The sequence below is a fragment of the Gymnogyps californianus genome, chromosome 2 (assembly GCF_018139145.2).
Source record: "Gymnogyps californianus isolate 813 chromosome 2, ASM1813914v2, whole genome shotgun sequence".
NCBI lineage: Eukaryota > Metazoa > Chordata > Aves > Accipitriformes > Cathartidae > Gymnogyps > Gymnogyps californianus.
The window spans coordinates 66079561-66098710 of record NC_059472.1 but is presented as its reverse complement, the minus strand read 5'-3'; the positions used below and the strand labels follow the sequence as shown (position 1 = coordinate 66098710).

At 41.9% G+C, this 19150-nt stretch overlaps 1 protein-coding gene across 1 annotated transcript in view; it reads right to left on the bottom strand.

The window, feature by feature from the left end:
- Window positions 1-12: 12 nt before the first annotated feature.
- The window catches only part of PARD6G (par-6 family cell polarity regulator gamma), a 66847-nt gene continuing 47709 nt past the window's right edge, over window positions 13-19150 (bottom strand). Inside the window, exon 3 of the mRNA XM_050892164.1 lies at window positions 13-2840. Coding sequence (XP_050748121.1) covers window positions 1981-2840 — 860 coding nt within the window. The 3' untranslated portion in view covers window positions 13-1980. The remainder of the gene's footprint in view (window positions 2841-19150) is intronic.

The following is a 19150-nucleotide window of genomic DNA, read 5'->3' as shown; positions in this document are numbered from 1 at the left end:
CAGTGCACATTTTATTGCAGACAGGTCACATTTTCATCAGTTAAATAAGGTAAAATGAGTAACTTCAGCCAGACAAATCCACTTATTCATAAAAGTAGTCTTATTTAAGATGTAACAAAATTTTCCTGATAAGATGGTCTGATTGACTGAAGCACATCCAGCTATTCATTTTTTTTACTGCACCAATAATCGGATTTTTTTTTTTAAAAATGAAAACCTTTGGTAAAGTAAAAACAGTTTTAAGACGAACAGGATCAATGTTCTATTCTTACTGTGCTGGGAAAAATAAGTACAGCTCTGTAACTGCTGTGATACCTAGAAGAGGTTTAATTAGAGTAAGTGAAAGAATTTTAAAATAAACTTGTAAAGCAAATCTAAAAGAAATAAACTAAGTTCAACGTCCCAAACATATTTAACAATGAGCAGAAGACTGGTTGGTCCACAGGTATTCTAAATTAGCGACAATGAATTAGTCCACACATCCTTTGTTCAGCCATTACAGATTCCAAAATGGAATGTAATTTTTTCAAACCAAGACTTCTGAATTTTCATATCCATACAATATTTAAGAAATGTCTATTCCACCATATAAAAAAGCTTTAATGTACTACAAAGTTAAAAAGAAAATGACACAAGCTAAAAGTAGAAAAATACATTGTAAAACATTTATATTTTGTTCCTTACACTGATCAAGATATAACAAAATATTTTAGATTAGACCACTTTCATAAATTCATGGCATTTTCAGAAGCAGACAGTTATCGACTCAATAGTCACTGGTTACCCACTAGCCAGCATCCAGTGAAGATGTCTGACCATCGCAAACATCCAGTATATTTTAAGTTTCTAGAAATCCTGTGTAGACATCAAGCTTTATTACTAGAAGAGTCCAAAAATAACAGAACTATTCTAAGTTAGGTTTGACAGTCAGTCAGCATCCCTCCTCTGTATAGCAATCAGCCAATCTTTTGTAAGGGAAGACCCTGTGGATTTAGGTTGCCCCAAAGGTACGGCAAGGACCTGGGTCAGCTCTGAGGCGAAGGGGACAGTCCTAGCACACCCTCCCACTTTTGTTGCCTTCTCGCTTGCATCCCTAAAATTCACATGAACCACGATCTTGAAAAAACAGAGATGACGGGAAAAAGAGGTATTATCTAATAAATATCGAAAAAGAGTACATTTACACATACCGGTGCCGAACCTAGTTTTAAGCCCTTGTCATGTTTTTCCTCCCCGGCGCAGCACAGGCCTGTGCTGCAGGCAGGCCTGCCTCTGACCAGCAGGTGGTGCTGGTCTCACAGCAATAACAGCAACATCCTCCAACATCGCCTCCTCACGCTTTTAAAAATATATATATATATAAAATCTATGTATAGTTTCATTTGGAAAATGTATTTGCAGCATCTCCCTAACGTTGTTACCACCAGAGTAGGAAACTGCTACTTTTATAGAGCTTGTCTGGATTAGACATAAGGTTGCAAATATGGTGTAAACAAGTTAGTGGAAGGTCTGTATGTAACAGTAGAAGATCAGATGGCTATTAAGAAGCACTCTCTTTAAACTGGTATTACAAGAAAACCAGATTCCACTTCAAATAGACATGTCTGTTACTATTAAAATCTAATTCATATACATGCATGTATAAATACATCCACCCATGCATTCAAACCCAAGTATGTAGCACTGCCATTGGCAGCCTGTAAGACTGCTTAAATTTATACCAACTAAACCAAATTTGTGTTCTCACTTTAGGGCTGGGACATAAACCAGGTTTTACGCTCTCGCTTTCTCCTGACAAATTTTGCAGTGCATGACAGTTTTATGTCTAACTCCAGATGCCACGTTTCCTAGAAAGCAACAATGTTCTGCACCCGTGAGGTCTATGAGAATATCAGCGCTCTGTTTTGCGCATAACATGTTGCAAGAGTCAGTTGTCCCAATTGGCACTTAAGACTGAAAGGAGAGTTGCAGGAATTGCTACTAAAGTGTAATGACTGTTCCATCCTCCTCAATACCTCCTCTGGGGATAACCAGACTGTGTCGGGGATCAGTTTTTAAGGAACTGAGTAGTTTGTGGATGTTGCCATTGCTTTCTCGGCCAGAGTTGTTGTTGAGCACCAGGTCCCTTTGAAGTCTGTGGCTAAGGCTGCTGCCGTTGATTCGAGAGAGGCTACTGGAAGTAAGGCTGTGCAGTTTAGGAATGTGCTGTGGCTCCAGACCGCCCTCGATGACAATGTCAGCCTCTTCATCACTCTCCATTTCATCAGGGTGGAAGTTCTGCAGCACGTGGGATGTAGGCAAGCTATGGTGACTCGCAGTGCTGTCTGTAGACTGGCCGGAGCTACCAGACATCCTACTGCTTCGAATAATATTGTTCCTCTGGTTTGCTGGCTTGACCGTGATAATAAGATTATGGCTGTTGGCAATCATCATGTCTGTGACTTGGTCGAGAGTCTTTCCTGCTACTTCAATGCCATTAACTTCCAGGACTTCATCATTCACAGCCAGCAAGCCTGTGCTCTCTGCTAAGCCTCCAGGAACCATACGAGAGATGAAGATACCAGGTACTTTTTCTAGTCCATGAGGAGTAACCCTTACACTGGTGCCATCGCGAATGTAAAATCCTAAGGGTTTCTCACACCCATGTCGATACAGCCTCACTCTCCTGTGTGTTTCAGGAAGAATGTCCACATCGATTATGGAAGACACTGGTCTAAAATCATGAGGCATGCTAATGTTAATGTGAGGACGCCGGCGGAGGTTGTCATTGCGGAGTGTCACCAGGGCCTTCTTTTTCCTCGACAGTGTGTTGGTCCCAAAATTACTGTAGTCCACTTCATCTGAAAGAGAAACAGTACCAATATATCGATCAAACAGAGAATAATTCAATCTACAGGGCATTTTCCTCTTAAATCTGGTTCAGTGAAGCCACACTCCTAATAATATGGAAAAAATCAAATGAATTCTTCCACTCACTCTAACCTTTGTTTCATTTTATGCCCATCCGCACATCATTCAGAATGAATGAGTTGTTTTCAATGACTACCCATATTTCTTCCATATTTTGAGGGAAAAAGACTTGTGATTCTCAACTGTTGTCAGCTGTGCAGAATGCAATTACTTGCAGCTGCAGGCCTGGTATACCATCTCAGATGTGAGACCATATTTTCAGAGTTGGATTGTAATTTTACACATACATCTCAAGTGGGCAAGGAATGTATATACATTCCTAACCTAAAAGTCTGAATCAAGGAGTATTTCAATATCCAATACACAGCCTTAACTGATAGCAGACCTTAGGTACAAACACAAAAGCAGGGTGAAAGAGAGTAGCTGGATATGTGTTTTCAGCCTAGCCTTTTTTAGTAAGGGATTTATGTTAATATGCACCTCTCGGTACAGCACTTTTCTCTTTGGAGTATTTTACTTCATTTGAGCTGAATCTGACAGCAATAAAAGGTGCTAAAAGTGCCAAGCACCAAGAAAGTTCTGTGTGAGCAAGCGGCCTGGTACAAAGAGCAGCAGGGAGAAAGAAACTGCTCTGCTGCCTAGTCCATATGCTAAGGATCACAGAACAGACACGGACTCACACACGCACTGCTGCCCTTGAGAGGAAGATCCACAGGAAAGCAGCCTTTCTAGGGTCTACTGTTTAAGGAATTGTTTACATATTTCAGTCTCTGTAGCGGTATCTCAAGGGCACATGCAAAGTGATCAACTTTAAATCAGCCAAGTAATATGACAAGTTATTCCTTGTAAGAAGCTCATGTTATGCTTTGCATAAAAAATACTAAGTCATGAGTTTGTTAGTGTACAAAATGCGTCACTGCATTTCACATTAAAATTACTGTGCATATTTTAAACATGAAGCATGCACTAGCTGGAAAATTATTTCACTGGGAGTTTAAGCATGCTAACACTTTTCAGATAAACTAACAGACTTTCAGTTTATTCTGCTGTTGAAGACGAGCAGTAAAATACAAAAGTACAATTATAGAACTGCCACTAAGAAAATTCTCTCTCCAACAAATTAACCTTGCGTAGTAATGTTTGAGAAAGTAGAGACAATACCTCTACCTGATAAAGGTTGAAAAAAATGTGTTAGTAAAAACAAGCTTATAATTACATTTTTTTTTTTCTTGCAAGGTCTCATTTTCAAGTCAGCTTTCAAGGTATATTATTGACAGACTTCAATTAAGTGACATTAAGTTACACAACTCAAAGGAGACTAAAAAAAGTGCTAAGCAGCAACCTGATCTAACTGAGCCTGGTTGGAGCAGGGTGTTGGATTAGCTGGCCTCCAGAGATCCCTTTCAGCCTGAATTATTCTGTGATCCTACATAGTCCTTTGGGCTGGAAAAAAAATCATTTGAAGACTTCAGAAAGACTATTTCTGCCTTCTCCTATAACTTATTTACATTGGCTATACTAACACTGAGGACATCACAAGGCATTTAGAAGGTCATCCTGAAGGAAAAGCTTCTGTGAAATAAAGATACTCCTTGGACAAGTTTGTCGTGTTTAACTTCACACTCGCCTCTTCTCTCTCCTCCCAGGCTGTTCAGAACTGCACCAACTGCACAGGCCCTACTGTGTTATTTAGACTGGTGAGGCACAGGACTGGAAGTTCTTAAAATCACCCAAACACGAGAAGCTCCCAACTCATTCCTGGAAGCATATTCACAGCCAAGACAGTGACCGTGTGGAGATGGCACCTTCTCAAGTCCACCTGGTGAGCAGAGTCAGTGCAGTGGCTACTCTTTTGAATGCACAAGCCACCTGCGGCAGCCAAAGCCAGGTATTATTCCTTGTCTTTCATCAACAGGATCACCATCTAAATTCACCTAGATTTTAAGTTTTGATGGATGATTTTGAAGGTTGGCGACAAATATTTTTTCCTTGTAAAGTATGGGTCCACAAGAGATGTCTTTCATCACCACAGTCTCAAACACTGCACCCTGCTCACCCTCACAATTCATTGATAAATTTCTGTGACAGTCCTATGAAAACAACTTGGGGATTCAGATTTAGAATTGAAATTCTTCCTCACTTGAAACATAGTGCTGTAGAATAGTAGCACTGTACCTTAAAGCCCAAGACAACATTTATCCCGAAATTTCAGTTTAAGATGGCAAGTAAAATTACATGTGGATTTATGCGTTTAAGATTGTCTCTTGCAGTACTGGCAAACTAAACTCAAAGCAAAAGCTGGATCCCTTAAATACTCTGAAAATTAGGTTGGCAAGTGCAGTTTATTGCACTGCAAGTAAAATGAAACACATGCCCTAGTTATCCATCTATTCCCTGAAAGCACACAGGTAACTGTACTCTCCCTTTCTGTCTATGTTAGTATATTAATACTGAATTACTTTAAGGCAGACTTGCAAAAGCTTTACCAAATAATTCACCTGGGAAGATTTGTTGACAACACTGTTTTCTTCCCCTTAAATTAACAACAACCCAGAGAGTTAATTCTCACAACGTGCAAGTTTGTGATGATCAAGTAGTAATATCACAGGAGAAGTACGATGGTCCTCCTGACAACACCTAAGTCATTTCTGAAGCAGCTTCCTTTGGCTGAACCACCACCAGGGCAATGGCACAAAAGAAGTGGTTGTTTTGTGCCTGTGACCTCCTCACCTGAGCTCAGCCCACTAATCTGTCTCCCTAGATGATTGCCAGCATTCCTAACCTCTGAGCAGCTTCAAAACAACCACCTCCTTTAATAACAAAAAGCCCAGCTTACCACAAAAATGCTATCTTTTTCCTCCAGACATGAACCAGGCAGAAGCAGGGATTACATTACAAGTGATATAGGCTACTTCCAGTGTTGGAACACTGACCATTCTCGGATTTAGTATTTCAGGGCTGGAACACGTTAAAAAATGAAGTCCATGTCCTGTTGATGACTGGATTTTTTGTTTTTAGAAGTGTTAGGGATTAGTTTCCAACTCTGACCCTAAACAGGATTACATATGAGAAAGATGAAGTCCCAATTTTAACAGGTAAAACAGGTTAAAACCTATTATAGGTTGGAGAAATGAGAGTTAATTTGGAGAGCTTTTAAGAAAAAATACCAATTAACTCTATTTTCTAGAAAAAGTTCAAGTACAGAATACACGCTCCTTGACAATACAGGGATTACTAAATTACTTGTATTCAAGATGACCTGCTCACTAGCAGTTACACTCACTTGGGACATCACCTTAAAATAAAAAAAAATTAGAATTAAAAAAACCCAACAAACCAGAACAAAACAGCTACCCCCGATGCTATTCAGAGCCACTACTCTTGCTGCAGAAATAAAGCAAAGTATCTCTACTGAAGTTTAACATCAGCTTTACTGTGGCAGCAGAAAGTCATCAATCCCTAGCACAATGAAAAAAAAATTTCCTTCCTCATGAGGGAACTGGGAGAAGTCAGCCAACATCACTCACTTTTATCAACTACAGGGTGGCCACACAGTGATGTATTACCCATTTCCAGCAATAAACTGCCCAGGTAGCATGTGAAATGAAATGAAAACTGTATCATTGCATAATTTACAATGACACATTTTTAATGAAGGTCAGCAACTTCTTGTTAGGTTTTGAGTTTCTCACCATATAGGATTTCAAACAGGAATGCTACTTCAGCTAATGAAATGGACTGTGCTTGATGCCAGGTCTCAGTGAAGATCAGTATATACCATATGGAACCAGAGAGAGCTCATTTTGCATGTTTCATTTGTTGCAATATCAAATCCTCCTTTTGCAGAGCAAAAAGTCTACAGAAATCTGCATGCACACTGGCAGGAGAAGTGCCATCAAGTGGCACATCCGAACAGTGCTTAAAGCCTCGTATTTTACAGGGTGTCATGTTTTCCTATGTCTTGAATGAGGCCTGAGTGAAACGTTACATGCAGGTGACAGGGGGAGAATTAGTCTTTTGGGTGCTGAATATGACCCCCATTTCTTCGAATGGGGCAAATTACACGGAGCATTTTCATGTACAAGATGTAGTGCTTTATGTACTATGAACTGGACAGATAATCCTGGATAACCACTAAACTCTGGAATACTTGGACCTGAATTTTACTTGTGCTCATAATTTTCTTCCTACTGAAAATGCTGTTCCTGTAAAAAGAGGTGAAGAAGAACATTTACCACAGTTGGAGAAGGACTCCTCAGCTTTCCAGTTCTCTCCTACTTGAAACTGCAACACAAAGCTACACAAAAAATACCTCAAATTCTTCTGTAGGCACTGAATATTACTGCAACTCTTTTCCCCGAAAGCTTCAGTTTTTGGTACATTTTAAGAAACATTTTGTTATCCGGCAATGAGTTACATAAAACCTTAACTATTTTGGCCGCATCCTTTCTGTTAATATATGCTTTTTTCTTTTTTTGTTTTTAAATAGAGTTGTCACTACCTACTTACCTATGAAGACCTTTCTGTTACAGAAGATACATGCTACAGATCTCTTCACACACAGATATACTTGTGCTCACTTTCTTGACAACAGTGGTGGTAGTGGTTTTGTCTTTTTTTTTTTTTTTTTTTTTTTAAACTGGTGGAACTACCTCCACTTGTCCAGCAACAGTAGAACCCATTAAAGGAGGTTTTCACTTCCAAGCATAGATATTTTACTGTCAGGATATTATTTTTTTTTTTAAATGTATCTGGAAAGTTATAGATGGCAACATCTTTGAGGTACTCTTCTAACAATTCTGTAGTCAGCCTGTGACTTTACACAATACATTATACCTTCCTGGTGGGCATCATGAATCCTATCGTTAAGTCATACAGTACATAACAGCAGAGCATACTTAAAGGGCTATTTATAAGGGAAAGAAAACTGCTTAGAGCATCTGGTTGTAGCCAAAAGAGTATTGTATTTCTTTAATTTACATGAAACAAGAAATTATAGACCTTCTGAAAAAACCACCAGGAGCACCACTCCCACTGCTTGGACAGCTGCTTTTCATAGGAACTGCCTGCCAGATGAAATACCAAAGCTTAGCCAGATAAGATTGTATAAACAAGCTGAATTCCACCAAGAAGCAGACTGCCAGGCTCCTATAGGAACAGTTCATTTCAGACTACGTTTTCAGTGTACATGCACTCATGGCTTATTATTTCCTCTGGGAACTGTGGAACATTAGTTGACAGCTCTGGAAAGTACTTCAAAGACAAAATTACTTCCACTAGGGAGAGCAGCACTTCAGGCAGCTTGGGAAGGAGGCCAATGAGTCATTAATAGTGAAGGGTAACCCCTCCATCCAACAGATCTCTATTACTGAGCCTTCAAATTAGCAGCAGTCATAAAACGGTTTCAAGGGAACGTGTCATGTTTAACCCTTCTACCTTTCTGTGTCCCAGCTACAAAACACTGTCTGTGTTTGACACAAGTTGCATTCAGTGTCTGCTTTCTCAGAAAGATCAAAACCAGAAGCATTTGTGAAAGCAATCAGAAAACAAATAAGCTGGCAGTCTCTCATTTGTGACCTGTAAAGCTGACCACATGCAAAGGGATTTAAGAGGAAACAGACATGAAGTGAACTATGGCTTGGGGGGAGGTCCAATGCCAATATCACTCATCAAGAAGTATTTAATGGGGGGGGAAATAAGGTTATCTGAATGCTAACATTGCATTCTGTGTGTTACAGGAATATTAAAAAGTCCAGCTATCGCTGCTGCCAGCAACCTCTGGGTGAACCAATCTGAAAAACACACAGTAGGTAAACTAGCTGGAGTTGCTATTCCATCGAAAGTCAAGTAGTGTATCCCACACATGCACAGACACACACCCACACTCTCTCTTTCCCCTCTCTCCCTTCATATCGTATCACAAGGAACTGGACACAAATCTCATCAACGTTCAGAAGACTACAACTAAACGTTACAGTTTGTCTATGACATTCAACAGGGCTTTTGAAGCACAAACAAGATCAAAAGGGACAAATTCAAATTAACAAGAGAGCACGTTATCCTTCATACCCTTAATCTCAATCCTTTAGTTTCTAAAACAAAGCTTTCCAAACACTTGTTTGTAGACTGTAAACTCAATAACATTTTTGAAAAGAAATTTCACCAAATAACCGCACTAGAAAGAAAATTTGAAAACACCATCCTACTCTAGTCTAGCCCCTACTAAATCTAGTAAACTGTGGTTTTGCAAGAGGCAACCTTCCTTCTATAGTGATTCAGTATTAAAAAGATAAATTTGCCTTCCTACTTAGGAGGTGTTCATTAGTAGGTTAGGATTAAAATCTGAGGAACGCAAATGTGTCTCTCTACTCCCAACACGTTTATAAACTTAAAGTATCTTACCCTCTTTCAAAAAAGTGAACGTTATTTTGTTCCTTGGTTTAGCATGTTACAGCAAGGAAGACTATAACTGCATTAGTCTCAGGCTGTCTTTATGGTGTCAGACATGCATAAGAAACGTTTTTAGGCCACTTGCCTTGGAGACAACCCCTTGGGAATTTAGCCTGCGCTGCTGGTGTAGCCTCCTGCACTTCTCACTGCTTGTCATCAGAGGCCACTGTTCCCCTGCTAAACCTCTCCCCTTCTCAGCAGAAGGCCCTTTATTTTTGACTCCCAGGAGCAGAAGCTGTTGCTCGACCTGCAAGTTTGCCCCATGAAGTAAATGAGGCCTTTGGTGGAGGAGGGTGCTACCAAATGTACGCAAGCACCCAGGCCTGTACCTCCCAAAGCTATCCTCGCCCTCAGAAACATCCAAACCCAGCCCCCCAAACTAGCCCAAAAGCCAGCTATAGGACTCCAAATTTTACAGGTGAAGTTGTGGACAGTGTTTACTAGGATTGTCAGTGTCTTCTTCCTCTAAGTTTCATATGTGACTTCTACTCTAAAACATGACAGAAACGGCCCTTCTCCCCTTGTTTCCTTCCACAAACCACATTATGCCAAGGTTATGTTATTGCAGCATTAGAAAATTGTGGGTTTTGAGCTTTGGCTTCGTTGTTGTTTTGGTTTTTTTAAAGTATTAGTTAATATTTCCCTTTTCCTGCAGGGGGTCAGTGGGAAGTTGGGAGTAGTCAGGGGAAGTCATGTTTCTCTTGCACATCTCAGCCATCAATCATTATTATGTTCACCCCAAGGTCGCAGGTGCTGCTATGGAAGCTTTATTGGCAAGATGGTTTCCCAGGCCAGTCAGCAGTGAGCAGACACCCAGCAGCAGTAATGGGTCAGTGATGCACGCAGAGAGTAATAGCATCACCTGTAAGCAGCTCTCCTGCTGGCCGGGGCCTGACAAATGAAGCCTATCACCATGCACCCAACAACTCCCAGCAGCCATCAAAAATTGTATTCACTCAGCTGACGGTATCAAAATCAGAGGGCTATCAATCCTATTCAAAGATGCTTGGGAGGGGGGGGGGAAATCAGCCCCCAAAATCCAAAACCACCACTCTCCAACCTATAATTACATGCAATGTCTTCAACAAGTCATAATTATAAATTTAACGTTTCAAGTTATTAAAAAGCAACCCTTTAATTATTTTATTTCACTCCATTTTTGACCTGCAACAAACACACTCTTCTATTCACTCAGAAGATCATGCAATTGATGGGAGCACCATTTGCTCCCCATACAGGCAACAAATGGAATCTCTTCTTTCCAAAAGAAAACATGTACGTGTTAGGCAAAGCAAAACAAAATGAAGCAAAATGAGAGACCAAACTATAGTAACTCTTACTACGCATTGCAGATACAGTAAAAATCTTATTAATGACACAAAAAAAGTGGTGGATTTTATCAAATATTCTGCAAGTATTGAATATAACTGTTTCCCAACTGGTAGTAGAAAAATAGTTTTTGCACAAGTCTAAAGTGTGGAAGGTAAGAAAGGTAAACAGAGTTGGCAGATTGAACCAAAGAGCAAATTCGGGAGAATACCATTATGTTTTTCACAGTTGCAATATTTGGAAAAACGCCACAAGTAATGAAAAAAAAAAATTCACTTCAGGATCATATTCATTCAGAATACAAATTTTATACCTCTGACAAGAAACAAAAATTTTTGTCTCATAGTAGTTTCAGAAAAGGCTGCAAATGAAGCTTGGTAGGCAGCACATTAGGCAGTACAAAATAAAGGTAGTGTATTTGTACTAGAGTATTTACACAGCCATAGGTCAAAGGTTTTGAAGAGCCGCAGTACTGAACCTGATGAGAACCATCATCCTATAGACCCTGATCTTAAAACAGAGCCTTTTCCTCCTTTCAGAAGTAACTTCGTCAGCATCAAAGGCCATTTCAGGGCTCTGCTGAACAGCCAGCAGAGGTGAGCCACGCTGGGAAGGCAGGGCCTGTATTACCCAGCTAACACAGCTTGTAGCTCACCCAAGGGAAACTGAATCTAACCTGGTATTTCACATTGCCTCCTGCTGCTCTCCTCTTCTCCAGTCCAGAGTAATCCTCCCTCCCCAGCTAAAAGCAAAACTGATAGTGATCAAGAATCATCTATTATCCTGTGTTCAGGTAACTGCTAATCACATTTCTGTAGCATGCAAGTGGTTTTTTTATTCGGAAGGAAAAGACATCCCAGAGCTGGGAGCACTAGTAGCTTATTCAAAGGTGGCAATGGGGACATTCAATTGTTGCAAACATTAAATCTGTGAGATACAAGGGTACTACCAAGAAAGACTGTTTTCTGTTCTGAAGTAATTCTTTCTCATGCATTCTTTTGCTGAGTAACACCTTATTCATCCCAAGCTAGTTCAGACAGGCAAGCTAGGAAGCGCCTCTTCACTTATCCTTCTAAATTCCCAGTAAAAATAACTAAAAAAAGAAATCCCCAAACTGTGGAGAAGTTCATATTTAATGAAGATTTAAGTCTCAAAGAAATAAATGGTGGTCTCTTCCATACCCTTTACACCCTGGATTGTTCTAAAAAGTTGCTACCACATCTTCTCAGAGAAAGATGTGTTTTCATGCAGTTAAAATTCTTCTAGGATGTATTTTCTCTCCTCAAAAAAAAAGACGCAATCATGTTTTTATAGCTTCACTGTTGTGGTGTGATAATACCACATACATCCTGCAATGGGGGGGAGGGAGAGAAAAACATTGACAGTGCTTTACAAAGCACTTTTCTGGTTCCTGCCTCCAAGCCGGCAGATTGTAAACAAAGTCCAGATTCTGCCTCTTATCACAGAACGAAAAAGGTTTCAAAACAAGTGTGGCTTAAGAAATTAATTACAACACTTGTCTTTCAAGTCGCGACTTCTGGGAGTCTCCCAAACTTCGCTGGCTGGAGTCAGATTAGTCACAAGATAAACACCCCTCCCGGGCCAGCCGGGTGCAGGGCTCCGCACAGCTGCACCCTCTCTCATCAGCCCCACGCAGCCGCTGCCCCGGATGCCCCGGGCCTTACGGTGCTGGCAGGCTCTCACCTCCACCTGCGGCCTCCCGGATGCACGGCGATGCCCTCCTGGCTGGTGGGACGGGGGAGCTGCGGGAATCCCACCCAGTTTATCTCCTGCGTCCTGGTGGGACAGGAACAGGCGGCACTGCCCCAGCGCAGACATGTTTTCCAGTCCCCTGCTCCCCAGGCTGGAGCAGGCCAGGGCGGGCAGGAGCAAGCCCGCAGGCGGGAGGAGAAGGAGTGGCACCGAGCCCTGGCAGAAGCGAGTCGGAGCCAGTCATCCTCCGCACCAAGGGAGTATGGCCAGTGGAACCCCGTGCTTTGGGCATGGGAATGACTGGATGGAAAAGGAGCAGCAAGAAGTGAAGCAAAAACGAGGGCTCCTCAGGTGGCAGGGGACAAGGGAGGAGCAACCTCAAAGCACTGCTGGTACACAGCAGAAGAGTTGCAAACATGTTTTATTTAAACCTATTTAATGGTCTGTTTTCTAATGTAGAGGAGAAGCAAGGTCAAGAGCCCAATCTTAACTATTGCAATTCAGATTGTGTCTGTAATGCTTGACTTCCCCAAATTGCTCCTCCAGCACCCGTCCCCCTTCAGAGGACAAGGCTGCTCACCTCACAAATGGAAATCATTGCTTCTTCTAGAGATAAACAAAGCAAGCCAGGAAGGCCTCTCTCCTGATGACAGGTCGCAAAGTACTAAAAGCTGCTTGCAGAGTACAAAATAAGATTTTTCCTAATTAAGCACAAGGGTACAAGCAAATGCTACTTTTCTTGAGAGCTCAGTCGCTCCTGCGGAGGCCCAGCCCTGTGCCAGGCAGTGCAGAGCTGATCTACCCTACAGAGAGTGGCTGGGAAGAACTCCCCGCTTGGGGAACAAAATGCCAACCCCATCCCTAATGCACGGCTGCCCCCAGCTGAACACTGCTACTGGACTGTGAAGCTTCTCTTTTCCTAGAATATCAAGCACTGATCTGTAAGACTGAAAAAACAAACAAGCAAAAAAAAACCCCAAAATACACCACCAATGTTTACACCACTTATAAAACGTGGCTTTTTTCTTCAAACAATTTTTGAGACACCTCGTCATTATGCGAGTGTGGCAAGCTAGTGGCTGGTGTACTTTTTCCTTTAAAAAAGTGTTTCTTCCTATGAGCACATGATACAAACAAGGGAGTGGCAGACAGGAAGCGATTATTCAGAAATGAAAGAATTAGATCAGGTTCCGTGATATCAGAACAAAACATGACACATGGCAAGTGAAGCTGACATTTACTGGCTCAAATGTAAGAAAACTTTTTCTTTATTTACTAAACCTAATTCAGGGCTCATGTAAGCATTTTGTCTCTTTAATGAACATCAGTGTTGGCAGCTGCAAGCATCAATATGCCTCCTGGGGAGCGCAAGTTATTCCATGTGTAACCAGCAAAGTTATACCAAACACTGCAGTACAGAACTCCAGCTTCTACCCAAACAAGTTTTTTTGAATGAAAGCATAGCTCTGCCAGTAGTAGCAGCACGTCTCTGATGGCACTGCTGCTCACGGTTTGACTGGCACGGCTGCTCCAGAGGTGCTAAACACAGACACTGCTGAAGTTCAGCCCTCGTCTCCACTAACAGCAATCTCCTGCCACTGCGAACAGAGCGGAGGTTCCCAGTGCCACGCTCGGGCATGCCCAGTATTCCTGCCACTGGGAATTCCCTTCATGATCTCAGTTTTCCTGTTACACAGGAGATAACACTGAGTCATCACCACATTTGCTTGTTAAGTGACATTGTTGGGGGTTAGGGACAGACATATACCTGAAAGAACATACAGTATTCACAGCCTTATCCCTGCTCTGAGTGAAGTGCATGGACTATGCTGGGACATGGCTTTTCCTGTACCTGGTAAAATTAAGTTACGGCCTGACCAGAGCCATGCAACTCCTTAGCATGCACTGACTGATCTACTACCATTGTAGGTTCCAGAAAGGTCACCTTAAAGAAAAGCATCCCACACAAGAGGGCTAATTACATAAAGCACTTTTCATCTGTGGATCCCGAAGTGCTAAAAATAAAAATTTATTGTTCATGAGGGAGTAAGCTCCCATTAGAATGGTTAAGCTAAAAACCTGTAGAATACATCAGAGGTTATGCAAAGCCCAGCAGCTTTAAAGGAAGGAGGAGGGATTTGCACAGTTCAAAGGCAGGAAAGAACAGATGCGGTATGTTTGGACTTATTTTCATCACACTGCATAGCTTGTTTCCAAGAATGCTTTCAACAGAAGCATCCTCCCAATACAGAAGGCAAGCGCTTGCTAAGCTGACTCGGACAAGCTTCGATACAAGCTGCATCCCAGCCCAGAGACAGTGAACTGCTACCAGTAACCTCGGCTCACCACTTACTTCTCACCTCTAGTTGCGAGACGTTCCTCCACCGCCAGTCCCTCCTGGGGTACTCCTGTGAGAAGCCAGTTCATGTCTTCACCCCCCATATGAAACAATGAATTAAAAAAACCCTCTGCTTTCTTTAGACAAAAGCCCAGTGTTCCTTTTCCATGTCTTTCCTCGCCTCACTCTCTTAAATTGCTAGACAGCATCAGGAATTGGCAAGATCTTTAATAACATCAGGCAGTATTACTAAATCCATACTAAATTCCCACAACAGGAGCCAAATCGTGACCAAGACAAGAATTTTTATTTGATGATGCATTCTATCTTCAGAAAGAACTGTTCCAAGGACATGAAAAGTGAAGACAAATAGTTATATAAAACAAAAACACTGGCTCACAGGTTCATGTGATCAATGTGTCTTCTTGCTAAGATGCTCTTAAGGGGGGATACAAACTCTCAGCACCAAGTTGTGCCGTATTTTAACATGTACTCATTAACACACTAGCTAATGAAACAGCTTATTTAAAGTCTATCAACTCCACAAAGTTTTGCGGCTGCAGTGTAGAGATCAACATTAAGAACCAACAAGCCTGACGGACACGTTTAAAGGCGTCCAAGAGCGGAAGTACAGAACCTTTATGTTCAGTACAGCACTCGGAGGCACAGCATCAATGCAGGGCACCTCCTGCAGAAACTGAAAAGATCTGAGTGCTTCCTCCCATGCTGAGGGACAGACAGAGTATTAAGGAGACTGGTTAAACAGGTTTCAAAGTTAACACCACCTGCCCTTGGCTTAGCAGCTAACACCACACTAATCCAGGGAGCTGCAGTGAGGAAAAAAATAAAATAAAATAGAGAGGTAGGAAAATTTTTTCCAGGCTTCTTTTCCCTTTACCCATCCAGATCGTATTTATCTGCTTGGCTCCAGTTTTTCCTTCTGGGTGGATGCAATTTAACATCTAGATCACCGCACTAAAACTCTACACAAGACAGCTCATCTTGCCTTTGTATCAGATGAGTTCACACAAGTCAGGCCTTTGGCCACAGCAAGTCAAACGATGAGTTAGCTGAAAGGAATCACCTCAAACCCTTAGTCTCCACCTTTTAATACACAGATACAGTACTGAAAGTTTAAGAAAGAAAATGGGGAAAAAGAAAAAGGCTGTGGCTATGAATCACCTGCTTGTCTGGGAAAGAAAGAAATCTGGAAAATCCTGATCCTAAGAGTACCTGAAGTATACTGAAAGAGTGGCGAGGCATTCAAGACCAGCCAGGCTTCATAGAGATCAAAAAGCCAGTCAACGGAAGGGAGAATCTCATTTGTAACACACATTTCTCCTGGGAAAGCACCACTGTCCTGTTTGGTTTTATGCCTCTCATGTCAGATCAGTCAAAGGCCAATGTAAAGTTAACATGCCAGATTTCACATCACCTGCTTGCCCAAACAGCTGGGGAAACTGTTTTAGCTGAGCTCTGCTCTTTTGCTCGCTTCAGATTGTTGTGTTAATTAAAAAGTCTTGCTCTTGTGTTACACAGCCCACAGGAAGCGAGGAGGAGATTCCTAGCTTTATAATCATGTTGGTCAATAGCTCCCCGCGCTCTCGCTGCTGCTACGCACAGAGCCAGCACTGCGCTGTTGGTTTGACAGGCTGTGGGAGGATGCTGCGTAGGAGACTCGTCACGTTATGCAGAGTCAGCCCGAGCTCCTTCACAATGGGAGCTTTCTGCAGAAGCGCAACATAAAAACCTCCCTAAAATTACAGGACCGTCTGAGCAAATTTCCCAGAGAGCCAGACCCACAAAAATCCACTCGATAAAAAAAAAGGCAGTTGCTAGCTGGTGAGTTACTGGATATGGATGTGTCACCTTTGGGCTCACCCCAACCCCTAACTTAACAAGTAAGTAAAAAATATTACTATTGTCACCTCCAAGCTTAGACTTAAATTTCCATCTTGGAAGCGCTACAAGAAGTGAGTCACTCTATATACCTTGGCAGTGATTTGCAAGTCAACAGGGAATATCCAGAAGGAAATAATGTCACCAATTGGTGAGGCAGCAGCTATGTTTACCAGCTCAAACAAGTTTGTGTCTCAGTACTTCTAGTTAAGTGTGGCCAACAGCGAATCTCCAATTCACAAGTCATAAAACTTTCAATTCAGAAGTAATTTACAACTTAATATGCCTGAAAATCAGAGATCTTTAAAAGTTATCCCAATCGCTGAAGAAACATACTAGATATTAGGATCACACCAAGTGGTGAGTTCTCCTGAATACCTGTATTGCCCTTGCCCGATCTCTGCAAGGTCTTCACCAGAGCGGGAGGTTCAGATACTGGAGATGCATTCGGCGTGAGGCCAGAGCAGCTGCCACCCTGCCCTCTCTCTGGGCAGCATGAGGAACGTGGGAAATAGCGAGCCAAAGGAAGCCTTCACAAACGGGAGCCAGGCGTGGTGGCAAAGGGTACCCATGGGGACAGTAACCAGAGCAGCTCAGCACAGACAGGAATAGGGCGGGGAGCTGCCAGCCTGAGCGACTTTGACAGCCTGAAGAAGATGTAGCTTTCTGAAGCTAAAGCTGACTATCATCAACAATTTGCAAGGTGTGAGCAAGCTACTTAGAAGGAAAAAAAATAAGAAAAAAACCCTCCCAAACCCCTTCTGTACTGGTCAAACTAAGTTTTGAGGGAGGTCTCAATAAATGAGACACCGAATAAAGAGGACTGCTTATGTGTCAAATGAGATGCTTAATACTGTACAAGATAACAACTATTCACTAGCTAAAGGTAAGAATAAACTGAGTAATTAAGGGCTCTCAACACATGTGTGTTGTATATAACCTCTAGCAATTTACACCTTTGCTACCTGTCTGATGAGCAGTGCTAAAGTCACACAGCAGTGCACTTAAGGAAGTCTTCCTTACTTCACTCCAAATAAACTCTTCATGTGGCTTACTCACATTTTAAGCTAAAAGTTTACTTTCAAGAAGGGCTAATGGAGATGCATCAACTTCACCTTTGAAGCAGACAGTGAGGGGACCAGCACAAAGCCAGGCTTATGGCACGGTAGAGTTAGGGTGAATGCCAGACCAAAGGCTGGCTAAGAAGTCATGAGAATACCACCAAGCAGTCACTTGAGAGAAAGTCTATTAATTGTGCAAGATCCTTAGGCTGGTTTTCCTCTGTCTACTTCTAACAGATGTATTATCCTCCGAGGATTTATTCTTTCCAGAGCATGCCAATTGCCTTCATTACCAGAAATGCTTTATGAATGGTAAAAGCTGGACACTTGTATGAGCAAGGACCACATGCAACAACTGCATGTCTTCAAAGTAATTGGCAAAAAATGAGGATGCAAACCCCTTCTACTACATTGATTCAGAAAGCAGGAGACTTATCTTGTCACCTTCTCCCCATCCTAAGAAGTTTTAAAACTCACAACAGACTACATAAACATCCTTTCCAGCCTTTTTATTTGCACATATTATTGCAAGTCTCTAGGATGCTTTCCTTAAGGCCTCAAATGGGAGAAAGTAGCCGTGAGCACAAACTCTTCCCTCTTCTCCTCTGAATTTATAGATGCCTTAAGTAAGCATTAAAATAAGGTACAACAGTTTGACTAATATGCCTCAGTCCTCAGGTTTTATCTCCTTCACTGTGTACAGTCTATGCCCTATCAGCTGCCAATGGTTAACAGCCAGAAACAAAGGTGGCATATGTTTTTAACACTGCAACCCCCAAACCACAAAATAAAAGCCTTGCAAGAGCCTCATTTTCTTTTAATAAAATACTAGGTGTCTGCTGCCCACTTGGTAGAGCACTTTAAACATCCTTATTTTTTAAGCAGACAGAAACTGTGTCTTTGCAAACACAAGGCATCATTACAAGACCTGCGTTCATTTCTTCTCATGAAGAAACAGCTTTCTGAAATTTGCTTTAAAATTTCCATTTTTGAGGTATCAGTGCATGGGGCAGCACACAGAAAGTGTCCGTAACTGGCATTTGCAGCTATTGCAGATTGTATTAGTTGCTCATGCAGATATTACAGCTGTCAGCACACACATATCACCAACCACAATTATTTGCAGACTCTTCAAAAAAAGCCTGCCCTTGTACAATAGTGTTCTCACTATACCCATTTCAAGAAATCACTTGTGTTACAATGGAGAGAAATGGATGTAAGTGACCATCTTGCTAAAGCATTTGCAATAGGAGTAACTTGTAAAGTTTGAGAACTTGGTGCAGGCAGAATGTTTGCACAGCAAGTTCTCTTTAGATGACTAAGCTGCCACTAAAACAGGCTGAAAGTCTGAACCACAATTCCTCTCGCAGGGGGCTTTGCAGCTCTGCTGCCTACTGCCAGTCTTCACCAGCTCAGCAGCAGCCACCACCACCTGACAAACCACTTCCAA